This window comes from Cherax quadricarinatus, chromosome 18, assembly GCF_038502225.1.
Source record: "Cherax quadricarinatus isolate ZL_2023a chromosome 18, ASM3850222v1, whole genome shotgun sequence".
Taxonomy (NCBI): domain Eukaryota; kingdom Metazoa; phylum Arthropoda; class Malacostraca; order Decapoda; family Parastacidae; genus Cherax; species Cherax quadricarinatus.
The window spans coordinates 29,378,071-29,405,131 of NC_091309.1; the positions used below are offsets into that span (position 1 = coordinate 29,378,071).

Sequence of the window (27,061 nt, forward strand, 5' to 3'; positions counted from 1 at the left end):
AAAACAGTCAAAGGGTTAACTGTGGCATGCCCAGAAATTGAAGTTCCTGTGTGTGGGGCAAGATAAAAACTAAAATAAAAAAAATCTTACATATTGAAAGTGCATTTTTTATAAATCAGATAAGACTAAAATCAGTAGAATATGATAAAAACTCTTAAGATTTTATGGTGTACTAAAGTTTGCAAAAAAAAAAAAATCACTTGTCGGTAACAGTGGCATATATTCTCCAGCGATATTTATGTTTTGCATTTTTTGTATTATGATACCAGACATGTTTCAAGGTGTTTTAGTACTAAAGATATGGGAAAATGCATAAATGTATTGCTTAACCCTTTCAGGGTCCGTCCCGTAGATCTACGGCTTTACATTCAGGGTCCAAACCGTAGATCTACGCCATGAGCTCAGCTCACTCTGATAAACTGTGAGTGGTACATTTGGGCCTAGATATGAGAGAATACATCTATGTGGTATGTGTGCACCACATAAAACAGATCCTGCAGCACACTGTGTATAATGAGAGAAAAAAAATGAAATCATGATTTTTCGATTAAAACAGCAACTTTGCAGTGTTTTTTCGTATGTTTTTTATAGTTGTATTTGCGATTTCTTGGTCTCATTTGATAGAATGGAAGACATATTACAGAAAAAAAGATGAATTTGATTGGTTTTAGCACTGGAAATGGCTTGAAACTGAGCTCAAAGTAGCAGAAATGTTAAATTTTTGCCGATATTCAAGAGTAAACAAACGACCTCACACGTCTAATACACGTCAGCTGGTGGGTCTAATATAAATTCACAAATATGGTGATGATATTTATACAATTATTACAGTATTGCATAACAGTAAATCTTCTATTTTTTGGTGTGAATAAAAATTCATTATGTGAATAAAAAATCAAAATAGAATTTATTTGTAAAGCCTCAAAACATAACTAATGAACAGAGGAAATGTTAGTTTAGTGCCAGGAATGCCTACATTGTTCATTCTGGACCCTATTTTGAAATTGGAATATTTTGAACTTTGTGTTAAATTGGCCAAATTAACAATTTCCGATCACTTTATTTTGTAGTTGAAACAGTTGACTTGGCGATTTCTTGTGCTCAATCGATAGAATAGAAGTAATACTAGTGAAATAGCTAAGAATTTGGTTGATTGGAATAATGTAATTGGCCTAAAATGGGAGTCAAAGTCGGCAAAATCGCCGATTCGTAAATATCGCTGACACATCAAAATTCGCGAGAGCATAATTTCGTCAATTTTCCACCAAATTTCGTACTTTTTGTTTTATTACCTTCACAAAAAGATTCTCTACGATTTCATAAGAAAAAATAACAAATTTTTTTTTTGAAAATTCTTGGACACTGGTGCGTGACTCCAGATTTGGGCCTTGGACCCTGAAAGGGTTAACATAGAATATAAATTACGTACTGTATAGCAAATAATTTTTATATTTTTTACTACTTTGGTCTTCTAATGCTTTACTATGTACAAGTTATACCTTAGATATTGTAATTGTTTCAAAATGTAATACTTCTCAGAACATGGAAATAAGTCATATTGTTTAATTATATTGGGTTATCCGAGGTTAATTACATATTTATATATTTTGGGTCGAGGGACTTACCTGAGTTACATGAGCATAATATAATTTGTGTCCAAAACAACTTTGTCTTCCAGACCACTGTAAAACATATATTTACAAGGAAATAAACATTGACACAAGTCTCTATCTCTCCTTTTTTTTTTTTTTTTTTTTTTTTTTTTTTTTTTTTTTTTTTTTTTTTTTTTACACAGGGTTTGACAAGGTTAAGGATCCCTAGCTTTATTGACAAGCTATTTACAGGTTAAGGATTCCTAACTTTATTGGCAAGCTAAGAGCTGTTACCTACATCATCTCATTTGAAAGCATTTTTATTGTTATGAGACATACAAGTAGGGAAGAGGATGAAGTTGGAGCCATCTGTGGGCCAGCATTTTCATTTGCTCAACTGACTTTATCTCATTGACATCATTATGCTGTACGAATGTGTTCCATACTCGAGTCATCCTGGGTATATATGATCTCAGATGGAGTGATGTTCTGGAGATGGGTACAGCCAGAGTGAAGTTGCTGCTTTCTGCCCATCTTGTGGCATAAAAGCTTGTTTCATGCTGTCCTCAAAGTGGATCCAAGTGTGGTACTTTGACAATACGTATTGGCCTTGTACATAACAGTAAGGCCACCCACATCCCTCCTGTGTTGAAGGCTCTGCTGAAATGACAGATCTATCCAGGATGGGTCCAGGCGAGAGATGAGACGTCTTGCTCTGTTCTCCACTCTGTCAAGCAGTCGCAGATGAGAGGGGGGGCAGGCAAACCAAGAAAGTGGGGCATACTCAAGGTGTGAGCGTACTTGTGCCTTGTACAGAATCTTGCAACCCCTACTGCCAAGCAGCTTCCTGGCTGCCTTGTTTGCTAGATTTACAACATGGTTCTTCATGGTTGGTTTGGAGTCAAATTTCACCCCAAGGATATCAACTTCTTCTCCAGGTGCCAACACCCTCCCATTCATGCTTACTACTGCACCAGCATTACCATCATGGTGCCTAGAGACGATCATCATTTGCGTTTTCTCAGGTGCAAATGTTACTTGCCATATATTTCCCCAAGCTGATATAGCTCTTAGCTGGTGATTGATGTAGCTTAGAGCAGCTGGCATTTCTTCTCTTGGATAAGTGAATGTCAGTGTACAGTCATCTGCATATGCATGTGATTCTGGAATGAGATGAAGAAGGTCGTTGAAGTAGTTAGTTTAATATGTTTATTATGCACCCCATACCCATCCTGTGGGCGGTAGTCAAAAGATTACAGAGGTACATAATGGGTCCAGGGACTGGGCCTCAAAGTTTTGATAGCTGAGCAAGTTACAGAGGCAATGAATTCACAATTTACAAAGGTAATGAACTCACAATTTACAAAGGTAATGAACTCCAGACATTCCATAACAATGGTCCCAGCATGCTTCCTACTCTCCTATCTAATTACCTCACTTAACTTTAATATCATATATGTACAATACTGTGTACCAGATATGTCAACTTTGTTTTTTCCTTCCAAAAGGGGCAGTTTTTAGGTAGTGGGATAACCAGAGCTGTAGAGTCGGCACATAAAATCTTGGACTCCAACTCCACAGCCCTGGGAACAAAATGGGAGCTTGTCCCACTACTTGCATTACTGTCATCTGAATAGTAATTTTACAACTTCTTTTGCTGCTAGTGTACATATGAACACTCAGTGAGAAGTTCAGAATGCTATAATGCTTTTGATCAGCCATTTATGGCAGACCTAGTTAATGTGTATGTCACAATAACTAAAGTTATTCTGTCTGGGTAACTGTTGGATAATAAAGAAGAGCCATGTAAAGTATGTCTGGGTAACTGCAGCACTGGCACAAAGTGGCTATGAAAAAATGCCCACTCCAAGTGAAAAACTTATTTTCTGTTAGCTGATCATCTGTAAGAGCCTTAATTTTTTTCAGTAATTGTTTTTGGATAAAAGCAAGCATTATAATAGCTGCAACTCTCTTAATTTGGATTATTATGATAACACATGTTGAGGATTATATGTAAGTACAGTACATTTATTGCTTTCTAAGACCTTGACAAGTAAATTATTTTATGCTTGCTTCTCAGAATAAAAAGTATTTAGCCTTATCTGATTAAAAATTCCTCAGTTATACAAGGTAGTAAAAGATAATTGTGCATTGGGCCTGTCTCCCTTCTTACAATGAAGTCTGCCTTAAATGGTTATATCCTTAATGCTATCAAACAAATTTAGATACAGTATACTGTAGTGTATGTTCAGTGCTCAACATGTGAGCTATGTTTACTGCCGCCTTTGGAATTGTTAACTCCATACAAATAAGGGATAATAAAAAAAAATCTTCCTCACTGGTATGCTAGCCAGAGTTCATTCATTCTCTTAATATCTGTGCACTAACAGTTGATGTATTTCAACAGGTCAGTAACTAGGTCTTACTACCGTGGAGCAGCTGGGGCATTATTGGTATACGACCTGACGTCACGTGATAGTTACAATGCTCTTGGTAATTGGCTTGGAGATGCACGAACTTTGGCCTCTCCTAATATCATGATTTTGTGTGTTGGCAACAAGAAAGACATGGAGGAGGAACGACAGGTGACCTTCATGGAAGCTTCACGATTTGCACAGGAGAATGGTATGATTTTTTCTGTTTCATGTCAGATACAATTATCTAAATTATCTCTGAATGGAAGTTAAATTTGAGTGCATTCAGTCAGGTGGAGGTACTGCTAGCTACTATAAGGAACTAAAATGTGTTAAATCTACTTGCACCAAGGATGAATATGCTTAATATTTATGTGCCAAATTCACTTCCAAAAACCTAAAAAAACCATAACAGTTGGAGCAGTCTACAGATTACCCCACACTAATACTTACACATTTAGTGACAACTTAAGAAACACGATAACTGACTCAGGAGATGAATAAACACCACCTGTTGCTTGCTGGTGACTTTAACCCTTTCAGGGTCCAGAGGCCAAATTGCAAAGTGCACACCAGGGTCCAAGAATTTTAAAAAAAAAAATTTGTTATTTTTTCTCATGAAATGGTAGAGAATCTTTTTCTGAAGGTAATAAAACAAAATTTGATGGAAAATTGAAGAAATTATGCTCTCATGAATTTTGATGTGTCAGCGATATTTACGAATCAGTGATTTTTGCCAACTTTGACTCCCATTTTAGGCCATTTACATTATTCCAGTCGACCAAATTCTTAGCTATTTCACTAGTATTACTTCTATTCTATCGATTGAGCACAATAAATCGCCAAATCAACTGTTTCAACTGCAAAATAAAGTGATCGGAAATTGGTAATTTGGCCATTTTAACAAAGTTCAAAATATTCCAATTTCAAAATAGGGTCCAGAATAAACAATGCAGGTATTCCTGGCACTAAACTAACATTTCCTCTGTTCATCAGTTATGTTTTGAGGCTTTACAAATGAATTCCATTTTGATTTTTTATTCACATAATGAATTTTTATTCATACCAAAAATAGAAGATTTACTGTTATGCAATGTTGTAATAATTGTATAAATATTATCAACACATTCATGAACATATATTAGACTCACCAGCTGGCATGTATTAGACGTGTGAGGTCGTTTGTTTACTCTTGAACATCGGCAAAAATTTAACATTTCCGCTACTTTGAGCTCAGTTTCAAGCCATTTCCATTACTAAAGCCAATCAAAATCATCTCTGTTTCTGTAACATGTCTTCCATTCTATCAAATGAGACCAAGAAATCGCAAATACAACTATAAAAAACATACGAAAAAACACAAAGTCACTGTTTTAATCGAAAATCACGGTCTCAGTTTTTTTCTCTCATTATACACTGTGTGCTGCAGGATTTGTTTTATGTGGTGCACACATACCACATAGATGTATTCTCTCATATCTAGGCCCAAATTTACCACTCACAGCTTATAAGAGTGAGCTGAGCTCACGGCGTAGATTCTACCCTGAACGTAAAGCCGTAGATCTACGGGACGGACCCTAAAAGGGTTAATATAAACCTCATCCAAGCAGCTGACACCCAAGTAACTGATTTCACAAACACTATGAGCAACTGCTTGCTACTACCATCTATAACTAAACCAACAAGAATCACAGACACATGCTTCATTGCTTGATCATATCTGGACCAACACTGTATCCCCACTAAAAGCAGGCATAATCACAGACAACACTACATACCTAACTTTTCTCATAACCAACTTAGGTAGAATGCCTCGGGACACAATTAAGATCTCTCTTCGACTACACGATGAGTCATCAGTAAATAATTTTTTTTTACTGCCTTACGTAACACTGACTGGTTGGGTGAGCTAGTGGGCAGCCATGATATTGATGAATGTGTCAAAATATTTCTATACATTGTCCAATGAAAACAAAGCAGATCTCAGCAAAGAGACTGAACAACCCATGGCTTACAAATACGTAGTATACTTTTTAATTTTTTTCAACAAACCGGCTGTATCCCACCAAGGCAGGGTGGCCCAAAAAGAAAAATGAAAGTTTCCCTATTTAAATTTAGTAATTTATACAGGAGAAGGGGTTAATAGCCCCTTGCTCCCGGCATTTTAATCGCCTCTTACAACACGCATGGCTTACGGAGGAAGAATTCTGTTCCACTTCCCCATGGAGATAATAGGAAATAAACAAGAACAAGAACTAGAAAGAAAATAGAAGAAAACCAAGAAGGGTGTGTATATACATGTATATGCTTGTACATGCATGTGTAGTGTGACCTAAGTGTAAGTAGAAGTAGCAAGACGTACCTGAAATCTTGCATGTTTATGGGACAGAAAAAGACACCAAAATCCTAACATCATGTAAAACAATTACAGGCTTTCGTTTCACACTCACTTGGCAGGATGGTAGTACCTCCCTGGGCAGTTGCTGTCTACCAACCTACTACCTAGATAATTAAATCTATCAATAAAAAATATATATATGAAAAACAATTCAGACAAGGCCTTATAACAAAAGAACTAACAAAATGATACACATAAATACTTAATAATCTAATATGAAAGTCCAAGCAAATGTATTGTGTAAACAGATTTAATTACTAATGTTAAAAAGAGAATTTTTTGTTTTATTTCTTTTTAGGCCACCCTGCTTCAGCGGGATACGGATGGTTTGTTCAAAGAAGAAAGAAGATTTAATGAAATATTTTTTTTTTCTCTCCAACAAGTCAGCCGTCTCCCACCGAGGCAGGGTGACCCAAAAAGAAAGAAAATTCCCAAAAAGAAAATACTTTCATCATCATTCAACACTTTCACCTCACTCTCACATAATCACTGTTTTTGCAGAGGTGCCCAGAATACAACAGTTTAGAAGTATATACGTATAAAAATACACAATAAATCCCTCCAAACTGCCACTATCCCAAACCCCTCCTTTAGAGTGCAGGCATTGTACTTCCCATTTGCAGGACTCAAGTCCGGTTATATAAAATAACCGTTTTCCCTGAATCCCTTCACTAAATATTACCCTGCTCACACTCAACAGCTCGTCAGGTCCCAAATACCATTTGTCTCCATTCACTCCTATCTAACACGCTCACGCACACTTGCTGGAAGTCCAAACCGCTCGCCCACAACACCTCCTTTACCCCCTCCCTCCAACCTTATTGAGGACGACCCCTACCCCGCCTTCCTTCCCCTACAGATTTATATGCTCTCCATGTCATTCTACTTTGATCCATTCTCTCTAAATGACCAAACCACCTCAACAAACCCTCTTCAGCCCTCTGACTAATACTTTTATTAACTCCACACCTTCTCCTAATTTCCACACTCCGTATTTTCTGCATAATATTTACACCACACATTGCCTTTAGACAGGACATCTCCACTGCCTCCAACCACCTCCTCACTGCAGCATTTACAACCCAAGCTTCACACCCATATAATAGTGTTGGTACTACTATATACTTTCATACATTCCCTTCTTTGCCTCCATAGATAACATTTTTTGCCTCCACATATACAGTGGACCCCCGGTTAACGATATTTTTTCACTCCAGAAGTATGTTCAGGTGCCAGTACTGACCGAATTTGTTCCCATAAGAAATATTGTGAAGCAGATTAGTCCATTTCAGACCCCCAAACATACACGTACAAACGCACTTACATAAATACACTTACATAATTGGTCGCATTCGGAGGTAATCGTTATGCGGGAGTCCACTGTACCTCAATGCACCACTCGCCTTTTTTCCTTCATCAATTCTGTGATTAACTTCATCCTTCATAAATCCATCCGCTGACACATCAACTCCCAAATATCTGAAAACATTCACTTCTTCCATACTACTCCTCCCCAATTTGATATCCAATTTTTCTTTATCTAAATCATTTGATACTCTCATCACCTTACTCTTTTCTATGTTCACTTTCAACTTTCTACCTTCACACACACTCCCAAACTTATCCACTAACCTTTGCAATTTTTCTTTAGTATCTCCCATAAGCACAGTATCATCAGCAAAAAGTAACTGTGTCACTTCCCATTTTGTATTTAATTCCCCATAATTTAATCCCACCCCTTTCCCAAACACCCTAGCATTTACTTCTTTTACAACCCCATCTATAAATATATTAAACAACCATGGTGACATTACACATCCCTGTCTAAGACCTACTTTTACCGGGAAGTAGTCTCCCTCTCTTCTACACACCCTAACCTGAGTCTCACACTCCTCATAAAAACTCTTTACAGCATTTAGTAACTTACCACCTATTCCATATACACGTCTTACGAGCTAGTGTTTCGGACGTGTATATTTATTCAATAATTCTAGCAGCTTCAAATCAAGCAGGAGAAAGCTGGTGGGCCCACATGTGAGAGAATGGGTCTGTGTGCTCAGTGTTCACTGTATTAAAGAAATCCTGCAGCACGCAGTGCATAATGAGAGAAAAAAACTCCAACCATGTTTTTGGATTAAAATGCCGACTTTGAGGTGTATTTTCCTATAGTATTTATGGTTGTATTCTCATTTTCTTGGTCTCATTTGACAGAATGGAAAACATATTACAGAACTAGAGATGATTTTGATTAGTTTCATGGTGAAAACGACCTTGAAATTGAGCTCAAAGTAGCGGAAATGTTTGATTTTTACCAATGTTCAAGAGTAAGCAAATCACACCACACGTCCAATACACGTTAACTGGGGAGTCTAATATTCTTTCATTAGTGCACTGATATTATTTATACCATTTTTACAATAATGCAGTAGTCTGCATAACAGTAAATCTTCTATTTTTTGTGTGAATAAAAAATCAGAATAGAAAGCAAGAGTAATATAAGAGGAGACATGACTAATGAACAGAGGATATGTTATTTTAGTGCCAAGAATGTCTACATTGTTTATTCTGGACCCTATTTTGAAATTGGCATCATTTTTAATTTGCTTGAAATTGGCTAAATTGCCATTTTCTGGCTATTGGGTAGTTGAAATCTGTAAATGGGCATTTTCTTGTACTCAGTTGATAGAAAAAATGGAGTTCTAAAGAAATAGCTATGAGTTTGGTCAACTGGAACAATGGAATTGGCTGAAAATAGGACTCAGTCTGCGAAATCGCCAATGCGTATGTACCGCCGAGATCGCTAACTTCGCTGGAGCATAATTCCATGAGTTTTTGATCAAATTTTGTACTTTTGGTATCATTACCATTGGGAAGAGATTCTCTATCATTTCATAAGAATTTTTCTTTTCCAAAAACTTTTTGACATTAGGAGACACTTAACCCTTTGACTGTTTCAGGCCCCTCTCTGAAACTGTCATTCTATGTCGCCAAATATTCAAAAAAAAAAAAAATTATTTTTTCTTATGAAAATGTTAAGATTATTTTTCTGAGTGTTTTAGTCCAAAAAAAAATTTTTGCCATCGGTACTTACCGAGATATAGAGCCGTGAAGTTTGCAGAAAATGAGCCGCGTATGGCAACAGCGGCGACTGCCGCTCACCCGGTAAACTTTAGTTTACTTGTAATTGAAGGTTTTTTGTTTTTTTCACTATTTTATTTTTTCACATAACTTATGTGGCCTATGAGACCAAAGTAAGGTGCAATGTATATATATACACTCGTTGTATACAACACAATAAGCACACAAACATAATTATCAATATATTGTTTACAAAACTTGTTTACAAAAACAAACAATCATCCTCCTCCTCCTCCTCCTTCTCCTCCTCCTCCTCCTCCTCCTCCTCCTCCTCCTCCTCCTCCTCCTCCTCCTCCTCCTCCTCCTCCTCCTCCTCCTCCTCCTCCTCCTCCTCCTCCTCCTCCTCCTCCTCCTCCTCCTCCTCCTCCTCCTCCTCCTCCTCCTCCTCCTACTCCTCCTCCTACTCCTCCTCCTCCTCCTCCTCCTCCTCCTCCTCCTCCTCCTCCTCCACCTCCTCCTCCTCCTCCTCCTCCTCCTACTCCACCTCCTCCTCCTCCTCCTCCTCCTCCTCCTCCTCTCCTCCTCCTCCTCCTCCTCCTCCTTCTCCTCCTCCTCCTCCTCCTTCTCCTCCTTCTCCTCCTCCTCCTCCTCCTCCTCCTTCTCCTTCTCCTCCTCCTCCTCCTCCTTCTCCTCCTCCTCCTCCTTCTCCTCCTCCTCCTTCTCCTCCTCCTCCTCCTCCTCCTCCTCCTCCTCCTCCTCCTCCTCCTCCTCCTCCTCCTCCTCCTCCTCCTTCTCCTCCTCCTCCTCCTCCTCCTTCTCCTCCTCCTTCTCCTCCTCCTCCTTCTCCTCCTCCTCCTTCTCCTCCTCCTCCTTCTCCTCCTCCTCCTTCTCCTCCTCCTCCTCCTCCTCCTCCTCCTCCTCCTCCTCCTCCTCCTCCTCCTTCTCCTCCTCCTCCTTCTCCTCCTCCTCCTCCTCCTCCTCCTCCTTCTCCTCCTCCTCCTCCTCCTCCTCCTCCTCCTCCTACTCCTCCTCCTCCTCCTCCTCCTTCTCCTCCTTCTCCTTCTCCTCCTTCTCCTTCTCCTCCTCCTCCTTCTCCTCCTCCTTCTCCTCCTCCTTGTCTTGTGTGAGAGTGTGTGGCTTATAACTGTTTTGAGTCAGAAGTCGGCAGCTGTCAAAGTGACATATTGTCTCATTACTTACTCCCCCTCCTGCCTGTCAAAACAATGGGGTCGGATGCTGCTTCCCCTCCTCCATTCTATCTAATTATCTTTCTCCCTCATTCTATATCTTTCAATCTATCTCTCTTTCTATCTGTCTGCCTATCTCTGTCTCACAGGTACACATAAATACAAGTATACATAGTGTAAATTACCTAGGATAACCCAAGAAATCCAGACAAAGTGCTATACTCTGCTTGAAGATGTGAGTAAACGTGATGACACAGTCTTGTGGCTCTCTCTGAGACAGAGAGCTAGATGGACAGACAGGGAGCTTGACAGACAGACAAATAGACAGACAGAAATGTTTGTGTACCAGCAAAAACAAAGGGAGGGCGATGGTCATGTAATATTACCCTCCTTTACACTCATCAAAGTCAGCTCTTATCAGATGTTATCTCCCCTTATCTTGTCACTGTCATGGGGTGGACTTTTTTTTTTCTTGCTTCAAGGGAACAATATTATTACATCTTCTTCTTCCTCCTCCTCCTCCTCCTCTTCTCCTCCTCCTCCTCCTCCTCCTCCTCCTCCTCCTCCTCCTCCTCCTCCTCCTCTTCTTCCTCCTCCTCCTCTTCCTCTTCCTTCCCTCCTCCTCCTCCTCCTCCTCTTCCTCCCCTCCTCCCCCTCCTCCTCCTCCTCCTCCATTGCTTTTGGTCTCAAAACTCCTCCAAATCATGAAATTGATCTTCACTGACACTTCCATCTGTGTTAGAGCATCACTTGGGAAGAGAAGAGTCCCAGATTTGCTGGGGAATCACATATTTCTTACCGCTAGACATGCTGAAAAAGGACAACTGAAATGGCATTCCCACAATGCACCACTGGCTCCCCGATTTTTTTTATATGGTGCACACTGACCATGGAGACCCATTCTCTCACATGTGGGCCTACCAGCTTTCTCCTGTTTGATTTGAAGCTGCTAGAATTTTTGCGTATAAATACGTCAGAAACATTGGCTCGTAAGACGTATTTATACGTCGGAAACAGTCAAAGGGTTAAGGATTTGGGGTTGCGTCAGTCAAAGGGTTTAACCAGTTTTATTCGCAGATGACACCACTTAGTTTTCTCCCACCCAAACCCAGCTGTACTTAGTGACACTGTAAACAGCGAGCTACATAAAATATTTTTTTTTTTTTTTTTTTTTTATTTAGAGATGATACATAGTTGTACAAAGAAATAGCCCCTTGTATGCAGAGCGTTATGGGCAGGCTTATCAAACTGGATGACGACCAACAAACTCACTCTCAATACAGTGGACCCTCGTTTCTTGTAATCCATTCCAGAGAGTGTGACTATTATCGAAATTGACGATTTGCGAATCCATTTTCCCCATAAGAAATAATGTACAGTGGACTCCCCCCAGCGGCGGCATCAAGTAACAGTAAATTCGTCTGATGGCTCTCTGTAGCGTAAAAAAATGGCTCTACCAACGGCGAAAAACTCATCTAATGGTGTTCGTCCCAAACTTGTCCATGCAGCAGGAGCGTGGCCTGAGTGGACCCAGCCACTCCAAGACTCCATGTACAGCCAGTGTGCCAGTGTTTACAAGCCGTTTCGGTCAATTCCAAGTGTGCCTGTGATATATTTTGTATTCCAGTGTTTTTAGTGCTTGTAACTGCTAAATAAGCCACCATGGGCCCAAAGAAAGTTTCTAGTGCCAGCCCTGTGATAAAGAAGGAAAGGAACACAATAAAATTCACAAAAAAACTCGTAGCAAAGTACCAAAGTGGAGGAGGAAGAGAGGGGAGAATGTGCCTTCTGCAGTGATTCATTGATTCTACGATATGTACGATACTAAAGCAGCAGGTATCGATAAAGGCTATTGAGCCAGCCAGCGATAAAGTGTAGAATTAACAGTGTAGCAAGTAAGTTAAGCAAGTAAGTGATAGAAAAACGACATGAAAGTAACTTTCCAAAGTTGTTGGATGTGTGTACATCCGCTGAACATACGTCGGCCTGCTATCTTCCACTACCCTAAACCTCTGCCAGCATCTCCTCCATCAAACTAACTAATTAAATTAACATCTCCTCCAAGGTAAGTGTAAATATAAAAGTGTAAGCATATTTATTTATTTATTTATTGTATGTCTTTGCAAACAGTGCATTGAGATTTTGTATTTACAATAGTGGGTTGCAATGCAAAGAGAGCCTCTATTTTGCCTAGGCATTATGGACCAACTTAACATTATTGGCTTACAGTCTACTTAATACTAAGGAGTATATCATAGTTGTACAGTAGAATATTAATTATAAATGAATCAAAATTTGTATAATACAACGATATATTTATATTCGAAAATGCTTTTTGTGAAAACAATGATTCAATTATATTCCTGTCAACAATGGATAAAAGGTTCAATGTGATTGTTTCAGTTATGATATGGGAGTACATAGGTGAGTAAATATATTAAGTGTAAATATAAAAGGACCCCAGTGGAAATACTTAAGGCGCTCTGACTTTATTGGGTTATCCTAGGTTCTCTACACATATGCTGCTATGTATGATAATCTGTATAACTATATTTGTTTGTACCTGAATAAACTTTATTTATAAATTAAAATGTAAATATTTCTTATTTACAAATTAAAATGTAAATATTTCTTATTTACTAATTAAAATGTAAATATTTCTTATTTGTAAATTACATACATTGTTTAACCCTTTCAGGGTCCATCCCGTAGATCTACGGCTTTACGGTGAGTGTCCAAACCGTAGATCTATGCCATGAGCTCAGCTCACTCTGATAAACTGTGAGTGGTACATTTGGGCCTAGATATGAGAGAATACATCTATGTGGTATGTGTGCACCACATAAAACAGATCCTGCAGCACACTATGTATAATGAGAGAAAAAAACTGAAATCATGATTTTTCGATTAAAACAGCAACTTTGCAGTGTTTTTTCGTATGTTTTTTATAGTTGTATTTGCGATTTCTTGGTCTCATTTGATAGAATGGAAGACTTATTACAGAAATAGAGATGATTTTGATTGGTTTTAGCACTGGAAATGGCTTGAAACTGAGCTCAAAGTAGCGGAAATGTTAAATTTTTGCCGATATTCAAGAGTAAATAAACGACCTCACACGTCTAATACACGTCAGCTGGTGGGTCTAATATACATTCACAAATATGTTGATGATATTTATACAATTATTACAGTATTGCATAACAGTAAATCTTCTTTTTTTTGGTGTGAATAAAAATTCATTATGTGAATAAAAAATCAAAATGGAATTTATTTGTAAAGCCTCAAAACATAACTAATGAACAGAGGAAATGTTAGTTTAGTGCCAGGAATGCCTACATTGTTTATTCTGGACCCTATTTTGAAATTGGAATATTTTGAACTTTGTGTTAAATTGGCCAAATTAACAATTTCCGATCACTTTATTTTGTAGTTGAAACAGTTGACTTGGCGATTTCTTGTGCTCATTCGATAGAATAGAAGTAATACTAGTGAAATAGCTAAGAATTTGGTTGATTGGAATAATGTAATTGGCCTAAAATGGGAGTCAAAGTCGGCAAAATCGCCGATTCGTAAATATCGCTGACACATCAAAATTCGCGAGAGCATAATTTCGTCAATTTTCCACCAAATTTCGTACTTTTTTTTTATTACCTTCACAAAAAGATTCTCTACGATTTCATAAGAAAAAATAACAAATTTTTTTTTTTAAAATTCTTGGACACTGGTGCGTGACTCCAGATTTGGGCCTTGGACCTTGAAAGGGTTAAGTGTGATGGTGTTGGTGGCTGAAGCCTCCACCGCCACCAACATGGCTTCTCTCAGAGGTGACCCTTAAACCCAACAATAACACTTAAGCCATTTACTCCTCTCATACATTGACATATTTTATTCATTCTAGAGTATATATCATTTTTCTATGTTATTAACCCTTTGACTGTTTCAGGCCCCTTTCTGAAACTGTCATTCTATGTCGATAAATTTTTGAAAAAAAAAAAAATTCTTATGAAATGATAGAGAATCTTTTCCCGATGGTAATGACACCAAAAGTTCGAAATTTGGTCGAAAACTCATGGAATTACGCTCCTGTGAAGTTAGCAGTCTCGGGGACGTATGCGTATCGGCGATTTCGCCGACTTTGAGCCCTATTTTCAGCCAATTCCATTGTTCCAGTTGACCAAACTCATAGCTATTTCTTTAGAACTCCGTTTTATCCATCAGCTGAGTACAAGAAACCTCCCATTTACCAATTTGGACTAAACAATATGGTGGTCAGAAATTGGCAATTTGGCCAATTTCATGCAAACTAAAAAAGATGCCAATTTCAAAATAGGGTCCAGAATAAACAAGGTAGACATTCTTGGCACTAAAACAACATACCCTCTGTTCATTAGTCACATCTCTAGGCCCCCTCTTATATTATTATTGCTTTCTATTTTGATTTTTTATTCATACAAAAAAAATACAAAATTTACTGTTATGCAGACTACTGCATTATTGTAAAAATGGTATAAATAATATCAGTGCACTAGTGAAAAAATATTAGACTCCCCAGTTGACGTGTATTGGACGTGTGGTGTGATTTGTTTACTCCTGAACAATGGTAAAAATCGAACATTTCCGCTAATTTGAGCTCAGTTTCAAGATCGTTTTCATCGTCAAAGTATTGAAAATCATCTCTATTTCTGTAATATGTTTTCCATTTTATCACCTAAGACTATGAAAACGCAAATACATCGATAAATACTATACGAAAATACACCTCAAAGTCGGCGTTTTAATCCAAAAAAACGATCAGTTTTTTTTTCTCATGCACTGTGTGCTGCAGGATTTTTTTTATGTGGTGCACACCGACCACGCAGACCCATTCCCTCTCATGTGGGCCTACCAGCTTTCTTCCGCTTGATTTGAAGCCGCTAGAATTATTGAGTATATATACGTCAGAAACAGTGGCACGTAAGACGTATTTATACGGCGTAAACAGTCAAAGGGTTAATATTGTTTATAATGTCATATTAGGTGAATTATGATAGATAAATAAGCCGTAGAGATGATATTAGCGTCATATTGAAACATAATAAACTTGTCTTCCTCTTGCCTCCTACGTGTCTGTCATACACCAACAAGTCAAGTCAGTAAAGGCAAGTTTGATGTTAAATGTTCATTTATCCATTTTATTAGTGCTTTATATTTATTTGTCATTGTTTTCTGTATGTATATTTATGTTTAATCTTTAAAAAAAATATTTTTGTTAATACCTTCGGCTGTCTGAAACAAATTAATTTGATTTCCATTATTTCTTATGGGGAAAATTAATTCAACTAATGGCAAAATCGACTAACGGCTAGTTTTCTTGAGCAGATTAATGCCGTTTGTTGAGGGTGCACTGTAAATCCAATTAATTCGTTCCAGACACCTAGAAGTACAGTAGACCCTCGACATTCGGTACTAATCCATTCCTGAGAGCTATCGAATGTCGAAAATATTGAAAATCGAATTAATTTTCCCCATAAGAAATAATGGAAATCAAATTAATCCGTGTAAGACACCCAAAAGTATGAAAAAAAAATTTTACCACATGAAATATTAAGTTTAATGCAATAGAATAATTACAATAACAACAATAACAATAGAATAATAACAATAGAATAATTGACACTTACCTTTAATGAAGATCTGGTGATGATTGATGGGATGGGAGGAGGGGAGAGTGTCGAAGTTGTTACTGTTTAGAAGGGGAATCCCCTTCCATTAGGACTTGAGGTAGCAAGTCCTTTTCCAGGGTTATTTCCCTTCCTCTTTTAACCCCTTGACTGTCGCAACCCTCAATCCTGAGGTGTCTCCTGGTGTCGCAAAATTTAAAAAAAAAAAAAAATATTTTTTCTTATGAAATGATAAGAGAATCTTTTCCCGATTGTAATCACACTAAAAAACGAAATTTGATGGAAAACTGACGGAATTATGCTCTCGCGAAGTTAGCGACCTCTGCGATATTTACAAATCGGCGATTTCGCCTACTTAGAGCCCTATTTTTGGCTAATTCCTTTGTTCCTGTCGACCAAACTCATAGCTATTTCTTTAGAACTCCATTTTTTCTATCAATTGAGTACAAGAAACTGCCCATTTACCGATTTCAACTACCTAATAATGTGGTCAGAAATTTGCAATTTGGCCAATTTCACGAAAATTAAAAAATATGACAATTTCAAAATAAGGCCCAGAATGAACAATGCAGACATTCCTGGCTCTAAAATAACATTTTCTTTGTTCATCAGTCATGTCTCCAGGCCCCTCTGATATTACTCTTGCTTTCTATTTTGAATTTTTATTCAAACAAAAAATAGAAGACTTACTATTATGCAGACTACTGCAATACTGTAATAATTGTATAAATAACATCAACCCATTCATGACTGCATATTAGAATGGCTAGTTGGACATTTATTGGACAATGACATCATTTGTGTACTTTTGAACATTGGCAAAAATCAAACATTTCCCCTACTTTGAGCTCCATTTCCAGGTTCTTTTTATAGTAAAATTAAGCAAAATCACCTCTATTTCTATAATATGTTTTCCATTCTATCAAATGAGACCAAGAAAATGAGAATACAACCATAAATACTATACGAAAATAGACCACAAAGTCGGCATTTTAATTAAAAAGAACGGTCGGAGTTTTTTTTTTTCTCATTACGCACTGCGTGCTCCAGGATTTTTTTTTATATGGTGCACACTGACCACACAGACCCATTCTCTCACATGTGGGCCTACCAGCTTTCTCCTGCTTGATTTGAAGCCGCTAGAATTTATGAGTATATATACGTCAAACACGGTACCTCGTAAGACATATATATACGGCCGCGACAGTCAAAGGGTTAATGCCACTAGGACCAGCTTGAGAGTCACTGGGCCTCTGTTACCGTTCCTTTAAGATTTGTCGAAAATGGGCCATAACATTGTCATTGTAATAGTCACCAGCACGGCTTGCAATAGCTGTGTTAGGGTGATTTTCATCCATAAAGGTTTGCAGTTCAACCCACTTTGCACACATTTCCTTAATTTTTGAAGTAGGCACAATGGAGTCCACAACTGGCATAGGCTTCTCAGGGTTAGCCCCAAACCCTTCAAAATCTTTCTTAATTTCCATACTAATTCTCACCCTTTTTACCACAGGGTTGGCACTAGAAGCTTTCTTGGGGCCCATGGTTACTTATTTTGCAGAAACAAGCACCAAAAACAGTGATAATATGGATAATATGGAATGTACCGAATGTATCCTTAGATGCGCGCACACTGGCTGGCTTGTAAACACTGGCGCATACGGGGCAGTTCAGGCCACACGTGAACATGTCTCATACGAATCGTATCGAATGTCGGGTTTTCCATTGAATGTCAAGGCGAAATTTTTGCGTTAAAATGCATCGAATGTCGAATTTATGGAATGTCGATGCCATCGAATGTCAGGGGTCCACTGTATCAACAATTTTTTTTTACCTTAAAGATAGATTTACATGCACAAAAGAATGAACATTCAATATGACAGTTACCTTTATTGAAGGCTGTTGTTGATGAATGGAAGACAGGGAGGAGGAGAGAGGGAAGAGAGGTTGTTTGGAAAGGGAATCCCCCTCCATAAGGACTCTAGGTCACTTCAGGGGTCACTTCCTTAGCTTAAATATAGATTTACATGCAGAAAAGATTGCCAAATAAATGTAAAGCACTAATAAAATGTCTAAATGAACATTTAACATCACACTTACCTTTATTGAAGACTTTTGTTGAAAGTGAACATAGAAAAGAGTAAGGTGATGAGGGTATCAAATAATTTAGATAAAGAAAAATTGGATATCAAATTGAGGAGGAGTATGGAAGAAGCGAATGTTTTCAGATATTTGGGAGTTGATGTGTCAGCGCATGGATTTATGAAGGATGAGGTTAATCATAAAATTGATGAAAGAAAAAAGGCAAGTGGTGCGTTGAGGTATATGTGGAGACAAAAAACGTTATCTATGGAGGCAAAGAAGGGAATGTATGAAAGTATAGTAGTACCAACACTCTTATATGGGTGTGAAGCTTGGGTTGTAAATGCTGCAGCAAGGAGGTGGTTGGAGGCAGTGGAGATGTCTTGTCTAAGGGCAATGTGTGGTGTGAATATTATGTAGAAAATTTGGAGTGTGGAAATTAGGAGAAGGTGTGGAGTTAATAAAAGTATTAGTCAGAGGGCTGAAGAGGGGTTGTTGAGGTGGTTGGGTCATTTAGAGAGAATGGATCAAAGTAGAATGACATGGAGAGCGTATAAATCTGTAGGGGAAGGATGGTGGAGTAGGGGCCATCCTCGTAAAAGTTGGAGGGAGGGGGTAAAGGAGGTTTTGTGGGTGAGGGGCTTGGACTTCCAGCAAGCTTGCGTGAGCATGTTAGATAGGAGTAAATGGAGACGAATGGTATTTGGGACCTGTCAGTGTGTTGGAATGTGAGCAGGGTAATATTTAGTGAAGGGATTCAGGGAAACCAGTTATTTTTATGTAGCCGGACTTGAGTCCTGGAAATGGGAAGTACAATGCCTGCACTTTAAAGGAGGGGTTTGGGATATTGGCATTTTGGAGGGATATGTTGTGTATCTTTATACATATATGCTTCTAGGCTGTTTTATTCTGGGCACATCTGCAAAAACAGTGATTATGTGTGAGTGAGGTGAAAGTGTTGAATGATGATGAAAGTATTTTCTTTTTAGGATTTTCTTTTTTTTTTGGTCACCCTGCCTCGCTGGGAGATGGCCGACTCATTGAAAAAAAAATGGCAGATGGGACAGAGGGAGGGGAGGCGAGTTTATTGTTGGAGAATGTGACACTAATATCAACTCTATGGCTTCTTTATCCATCACAATTCAACTACTATGATATAATAAACAATGTTAATAACATAGAAACATGGAATATACTCTAGAATTAATAAGTCACTATGAATGTCAGAAGAGGTGTTGTGTTGTTGTTGTTGTTGTTGGGTGTATAAGGGCCACTGAGAGCATAAGCCGTCCATAATGGTGGTGAAGCAGCAGCTGAGGCGGCAGTGTTTTCTGTAGCCCTATATAACTCCAACAACATTGGAGGAGTTGGTTGAATCACTGAAGAAGGCACCCTCTACCACTATCACAACCACTACCACCCTCTACCACAACTGCTACCACCTTCTACCACCATCACTACCACTGTCTACCACTATCACAACCACTACCACCCTCTACCACTATCACAACTGCTAGCACCCTCTACCACCATTACTACCACCCTCTACCACTATCACAACTGCTAGCACCCTCTACCACCATCACTACCACCCTCTACCGCTATTACAACTGCTACCACTCTACCACCACCTTCGTATTTTTCTACAAACTTTTTCTTACATTATATGTGTTTCTCACATTCTTTACCAAAGGGCTGCCTCTTCAAGGGGGGCTCCTTGGCGTGGTGAAGAGGCTCTTGGTCTGAGGAATTAGCCCTGTCGGTCTTCTTCCTCAGACCGAACCTAATTACCCCCCATTCTCCCCTCCCCTATCCCATCCTCCCCATCCTCCCCTTTTTCCATTCCTCCTCCTCCTCCTCACCCCTCCCTTTTGCCCTTCCTCTTTTTAGCCTTCGTGATTTCTCCCACAGGCGCGCTAGTTCCTAGGTAGGGGAAAGGACACCGGGGTCCATCCCATTCCGTTGAGGTTTCTTGGCGGTGGCGTAGTTTGCCGTGGAATCTGGATTGCCTAGGGATGTCCCGATCCCTCTCCGGTATCCCGGAGTAGCTTTGGGTGTCTTTTGGGCGACGGGTGTATCTCTGGAAGCCACCTTTCGGATTCCGGGGGTGGTGGCTGAAGGAGGTATGCTTTGTGGCGGATATCCGGCCGCCCTCTCTTTTGTCCACCGAGGTAGCTCGGCAGATGTGAGGTTGCTATCCCAGATTGCTGGTTTACTGGCATGAAGGGTAGGGTATGGCACGGGTTCCATGCTGCATCTGCGCTACTAGCGGTGTCGAGTCCTCTTGGGCGCGGAGGGAGATTTCTGGCCCTTTCATTCCTCCTAGGAACTATCCCTCCCCGGTCCCCCCTTTTTTTTTCTTTTTTTTTGTTTTTATTTTCTTTTCTTCTTTCTTTTTTTTTCTTAAAAACAAAAAGAAAGAAGTAACCTAACCATGGCAGCCCTAGTCCATGAACCTAGTACCCCCGGGCCCCTTCTTGATACCGCACCCCGTTCTGACCCCGCCTCGTCTTTGGACCACTCTTCAGACATTCCTCATGCCTCTGTACCTATTGCCGGTGCTGTTTCCTCACCCGCTTCAGGTACTGAGGCCTCGACTGACTCCTTCGATTTATCAGACCTTCGCTCTCCTCTGACTATGCTTCCGGCCTCTCCCTCTACGGTGCGGCAATTTTCAAATCGCCGACCCGTTCCACGTCGGACCAACTCTGGTCCCACGCCTAAACGTCAACGACAATTACCTGCTGATGATACTTCTCCACCTTCACCTTCTCGTTCTTCTCAGAAACGATTGACACGTCCTTCACTACCTTTCCACGCTCAGTTTCAGACTGAACAGTGGACTAAATTCTTCACTTTACGACCAACTTCCTCTACTGCCTATCTTTCTGACCATAGTATTGGCAAGGCACTCCTACGCCATGTTGGTAAAGATATTTCTTTTCATGCTCTTAAGAGCGGTACGCGCATCATTACCGTACAGAATGCTACCCAGGCTCGTGAGCTCTCTCGTCTTTCCCATATAGATACTGTTCCTGTCACCCTTGAAAAACATCATTCCCTCAATTCTTGTAGTGGTACCGTTATTCTGCCCCATACCATAGTTCAACAAAATTTCCAGACATGTGGCACCGACATTCTCGAACAGCTGGAACTCCAAGATCTCCCAATCCTCAAGGTAGACACTTACGTTCTTCCTGCCCGTGGGCGGAGACGATACCCTAGCAATGTGGCTCGTTTAACTTTTGACAGCCGAGAACTCCCATCCTCCGTTTATATAGCAGGACATCGGTTACAAGTTCGAAAGGTGATCCCTACACCACAACAGTGTAGAAATTGCTGGCGATTTGGCCATCCAGCGAAATATTGCAGATCTATCGCCGAATGCCCAGTCTGTGGTGCCGATGACCATTCTAATACGTCTTGCAATCGATCTCCCTCTTGCCTTAACTGTCATGAGGCTCACCCTTCGTACTCTCGCCGTTGTCAGGTCTATTTAAACGAGCGGGAAATCCGTTACCTCAAAGAGACAGAAGGTCTCCCTTATGCCATGGCAGTTTCTCATCTCCGCCTCCAAGGGAGACTCCCACGTGTTTCTTATTCCCGTGTTTCAAAACGTCCCCCCACTTCTGGTATCCCATCTTCTACACCCACCTCTGTGGTTACCTCTCCCATAATCACTCCTGTATCTAATCCTTTTGCTGTCCTCGGCTCAGACGTCCCTACTTCAACGCCTCAGTCTAATCTCGCTTCTTCGAGTTCTCTCTTACAAGCCTCAGTATCGACGAGACCTCGTACGACACCTCTTCCCAATCGTCCCTCTACTTCTCAAAAGTCAAAAAAAGGTCCGGTAACACCTCCTACCCATCTTCCACCTCCTCATTTTACCCTCCCTGTCTCTGTCCCTAGTTCTTCCCCTCTCACTGGCTCGGTTACAAGTGCAGAGGTTCACCCTCCTCCTCGTAATGTACCTTCCTCCCCTGTTCCCTCCCAAGTTTCTTCCTCTTCTGCCACCTCCCAGGTTCCTGTCTCTTCTGTCCCCTGCCACGCTTCTCCAGTTCCCTCCACCCTTTCGCCCCCCCCTACCTTGGTACAGTCCAATACAGTTCCAATCTTTACTCATCCTCCCCCTACCATTCCCAATATTGTCTCCCATACGACATCTCTGAATTCCGAAACACTTGAAGCAATCTCTGAATATATTGCAGAGACCAAACCATCAATGGACACTGATCCACCTTCCGCTCTTTCTCTCTCCTCTGCTCCATCTGCGCAACTCCTTTCTTCACAGCGCACCGTTCCTTCGCTGCTTGAACATTTTCCACTGCCTCCGCATGTGGACTTTTCTAACCCTTCTAGTCCGTAGGAACCCTTACCTGCGGATTTCAAGTATCTTTATCATTGCCAATCATGGCCTTTTTACAGTGGAATATACGCGGCCTCAGGGGTAATCGGGGTGAGCTTCAGATGTTACTCTCCCAGTTTGCCCCTGTTGGTGTTTGCTTACAGGAACCAAAATTACACTCTGCTGTTATTTCTCACATCTCAGGCTATAATTTGTTGTATTCTTCAGATCCTTTTCCTGATGGGACCTTTAATGAAAGTGCCCTTCTTCTCCGCACTGATATTCCGTACCATCAACTATTTATTCATACTTCGCTGCATTACACAGCAGCCCGTATCCACTTACATAGGTGGTATACGCTCTGTTCTTTATATCTCTCTCCTTCTCGGGCATTATCTATTCCGGATTTTGCCTTCCTTGTTTCGTCATTACCGCCACCGATTCTGTTACTTGGTGATTTTAATGCCCACCATTTCCTCTGGGGAGGGTCTCACTGTGATTCCCGTGGAATTCAGTTAGAGGCTTTTCTTGCCACCCACCCCCTCCATGTTTTAAATACAGGTACTCACACCCATTTTGATCCTCGGACTCATACTCTCTCTTGCATCGATCTCTCAGTTTGCTCTTCCTCCGCCGCATTAGACTTTACTTGGTCTGTTCTCCCGGACTTACATGACAGTGATCATTTCCCAATCATTCTTTCTTCCCCTTCATATTCGCCACCTCTTCGCACCCCACGCTGGCAATTTAATCGGGCAAATTGGAACCTTTACTCACACCTGACTGTTTTTAAAGAGGTTCCTTCTTCGTCCTCCATCGATGAGCTTTTACACCTCTTCTCGTCCTCCGTTTTCACCGCAGCTTCTCATTCTATACCCCAAACTTCGGGCAGGCATTCTCAGAAATGCGTGCCTTGGTGGTCTCCTGCTTGTGCTCGTGCAGTACGTTTGAAACGCGCTGCATGGGGCAGGTACCGGTACAATAGAACCACAGAGCGACTCCTTGATTTTAAACAGAAGCGTGCGATCGCTCGCCGTGTCATCCGTGACGCTAAACGCACTTGCTGGCGAGATTATGTCTCCACCATCACCTCTGCTTCCTCTATGAGTGCAGTCTGGAAAAAAGTACGAAAACTGAGTGGTAAATATTCTCCTGACCCGGCTCCTGTTCTGCGAGTTGCCGGTGTTGATATAGCAAACCCACTAGATGTTGCCAATGAAATTGGCAATCATCTGGTCCGTATTTCTCAGGGACTCCATCTATGCCCCTCATTTCTTTCCTCAAAGTCTGCCAGAGAGTTAGCACCCTTGGACTTTTCTTCTCTCAGAGAAGAACAGTATAATGTGCCTTTTACACTTCAAGAACTGGAGGCAACACTCTCAGCTTGTCGATCATCGGCAGCTGGGCCCGACGACATTCATATTCGTATGCTACAACATTTACATCAGTCAGCCCTTGCAGTCCTATTACGCCTTTACAATCTTATTTGGTCACAAGGAGTTCTTCCACAGCTGTGGAAATCCGCCATTGTTCTCCCTTTCCGCAAACCAGGCACTACGGGACATGAAACCTCCCACTATCGTCCCATTGCTCTTACCAGTGCAGTTTGCAAAGTAATGGAACGTCTAGTAAATAGACGTTTAGTGTGGTATTTAGAGACACACAACAGTCTCTCCACTCGTCAATATGGCTTTCGTAAGGGACGTTCTACCATAGACCCCTTACTGCGCTTGGATACGTATGTTCGTAATGCCTTTGCGAATAACCACTCAGTTATTGCCATATTTTTTGACCTTGAGAAGGCATATGACACAACTTGGAGGTATAATATTTTAGCCCAAGTCCACTCCTTAGGCCTTCGAGGCAATCTACCATCCTTCCTTAAGAACTTTTTAACTGACAGGCATTTCCGTGTTCGGGTTAATAATGTGCTCTCCCCGGACTTTGTCCAAGCTGAAGGTGTCCCCCAGGGATGTGTTCTGAGCACAACACTTTTTCTCCTTGCTATTAATGATTTGGCCTCTAGTCTTCCATCAAATATTTGGTCATCACTCTATGTTGATGACTTCGCTATTGCCTGTGCAGGCGCTGACTGTCACCTCCTTACAGTTTCTCTCCAGCATGCAGTCGACCGTGTTTCCAATTGGGCCACCACACATGGGTTTAAATTTTCCAGCACTAAAACCCACCAAATCACTTTCACTAGACGCTCTGTCATCTCTGATCATCCTTTGTACCTCTATGGCTCACGTATCCCTGAACGTGATACAGTCAAGTTTCTGGGCCTCCTCTTTGATCGTAGGTTATCCTGGAAACCTCACATTACCTCTCTGAAGGCAACTTGTCACAGCCGGCTGAACCTTCTTAAAACCCTTGCTCATCTTTCGTGGGGAGCTGATCGTCGAACCCTCCTTCACCTACATTCCACCCTTATTTTATCGAAACTTGATTATGGTGACCAGATCTATTCAGCGGCATCTCCTGCTACTCTCTCTAGCCTTAACCCCATTCATCACCAAGGATTACGTTTATGCCTTGGTGCTTTTCGCTCTTCCCCTGTCGAAAGCCTCTATGCAGAAGCGAACGTTCCATCCTTATCCGATCGCCGTGATGCCCATTGCCTGCGCTACTATGTACGCTCTCATGATCTCCGCAATCCTTCCATTTATAGAATGGTCACTGATATTAGTAGACATTCTTTATTTGTTCGCCGCCCCTGCTTACTCCGTCCCTTCTCTCTTCGCCTTCATTCGCTCTTGTCTTCTCTTCAACTACCACCTTTCTATGTACATGTAGCATCTCACTTTTCCCTACCCCCCTGGGAAGTTCCAGCTGTTCGAGTCTGTTCTTTCTCCCTCCCTTGCTCGAAAGCCCAACTGTCTACGGTCGCTTCCCGCTCTCTTTTTCTTGACCACTTTCACTCTCATTCTCATGCCATTGCTGTGTACACAGATGGCTCTAAGTCTTCTGACGGCGTAGGATTCGCAGCAGTGTTTCCGGACAGCGTCGTACAAGGGCATTTACTATCTTCAGCTAGTATTTTTACTGCTGAATTATATGCCATCCTTACAGCACTTATCCGTATTGCATCTATGCCTGTGTCATCATTTGTGGTTGTCTCAGACTCCCTTAGTGCTTTACAGGCTATACAAAAATTTGATACACCTCACCCCTTAGTCCTCCGTATCCAACTTTGGCTACGCCGCATCTTTACTAAGCATAAAGATATTGTTTTTTGTTGGGTCCCTGGTCATGTTGACGTACAGGGCAATGAACAGGCAGACACTGCTGCGCGGTCAGCAGTACATGACCTACCAGTTTCTTATAGAGGTATTCCATGTACGGACTATTTTGCTGTAATATCTTCCCACCTTCACACCCGTTGGCAACAACGTTGGTCTACTATGCTCGGCAACAAACTTCAGTCTATTAAACCGAGTATAGGTTACTGGCCGTCTTCTTATCACCAGTGTCGAGGTTGGGAGACTACTCTCTCCCGTCTTCGCATTGGCCATACTCGTCTTACTCATGGATATCTCATGGAGAGGCGTCTTGCTCCTCTCTGTGAGAATTGCCAAGCTCCATTATCAGTCAGCCACATTCTGTTGGACTGCCCACTTTATCAACGAGCACGCAGAATTTACCTCTGTCGTCGTCTTCGCCCCGCTGCTCTCTCTTTACCTTCCCTTCTCGCTGATGGACCCACCTTTCATCCGGACTCTCTCATTGACTTTTTGACAACGACTGACTTACTTCACAAATTCTGATACTTTCAGCCCTTTCTACTTGTATCTCTTGCTACCCTCTACCCCCGTACTATCCCCTGCCCCGCTGTTTTCTGTAACCTGCTGATCATCCCCCCTCCCTTCTGCCATCCAATTCCCTTGCTTCCTTCCCTACCCTGCAGCGCTGTATAGCCCTTGTGGCTTAGCGCTTCTTTTTGATTATAATAATAATAATAATACCAAAGGGCTGGCATTAGAAGGTTTTTTTGGAGCCATGGTGACTTATTTAGCAGTTCCAAGCACTAAAACGAATGAAATATTATGAAATGTATCATATGAACTCGTGGGATCATCCTCACTCACTGATAAACAATGGCACACTGACTGGGAATGGAGTGTGAGGCGGCTTGGGGCTGTGTGTACGCGTCCCAGACGAATGACTGTTTGCGAGTCAAACGATGATTCGTGAGTCAATGTTTTGACGAAAATAACGTTATGATTTTCAAAAATTACAACTTTCGAGCCTTAAGATTATCGAGGGTCTCCTGTATAGACAAAACGTACTGCATGCTTTTTGGAA

General features: G+C 40.9%; 1 protein-coding gene across 1 annotated transcript in view; it reads left to right on the top strand.

Moving 5' to 3' along the window:
- Window positions 1–27,061, top strand: part of Rab4 (RAS oncogene family member Rab4) — a 128,564-nt gene that overhangs the window by 70,819 nt on the left and 30,684 nt on the right. Inside the window, exon 4 of the mRNA XM_070086363.1 lies at window positions 4,000–4,217. Coding sequence (XP_069942464.1) covers window positions 4,000–4,217 — 218 coding nt within the window. The remainder of the gene's footprint in view (window positions 1–3,999; window positions 4,218–27,061) is intronic.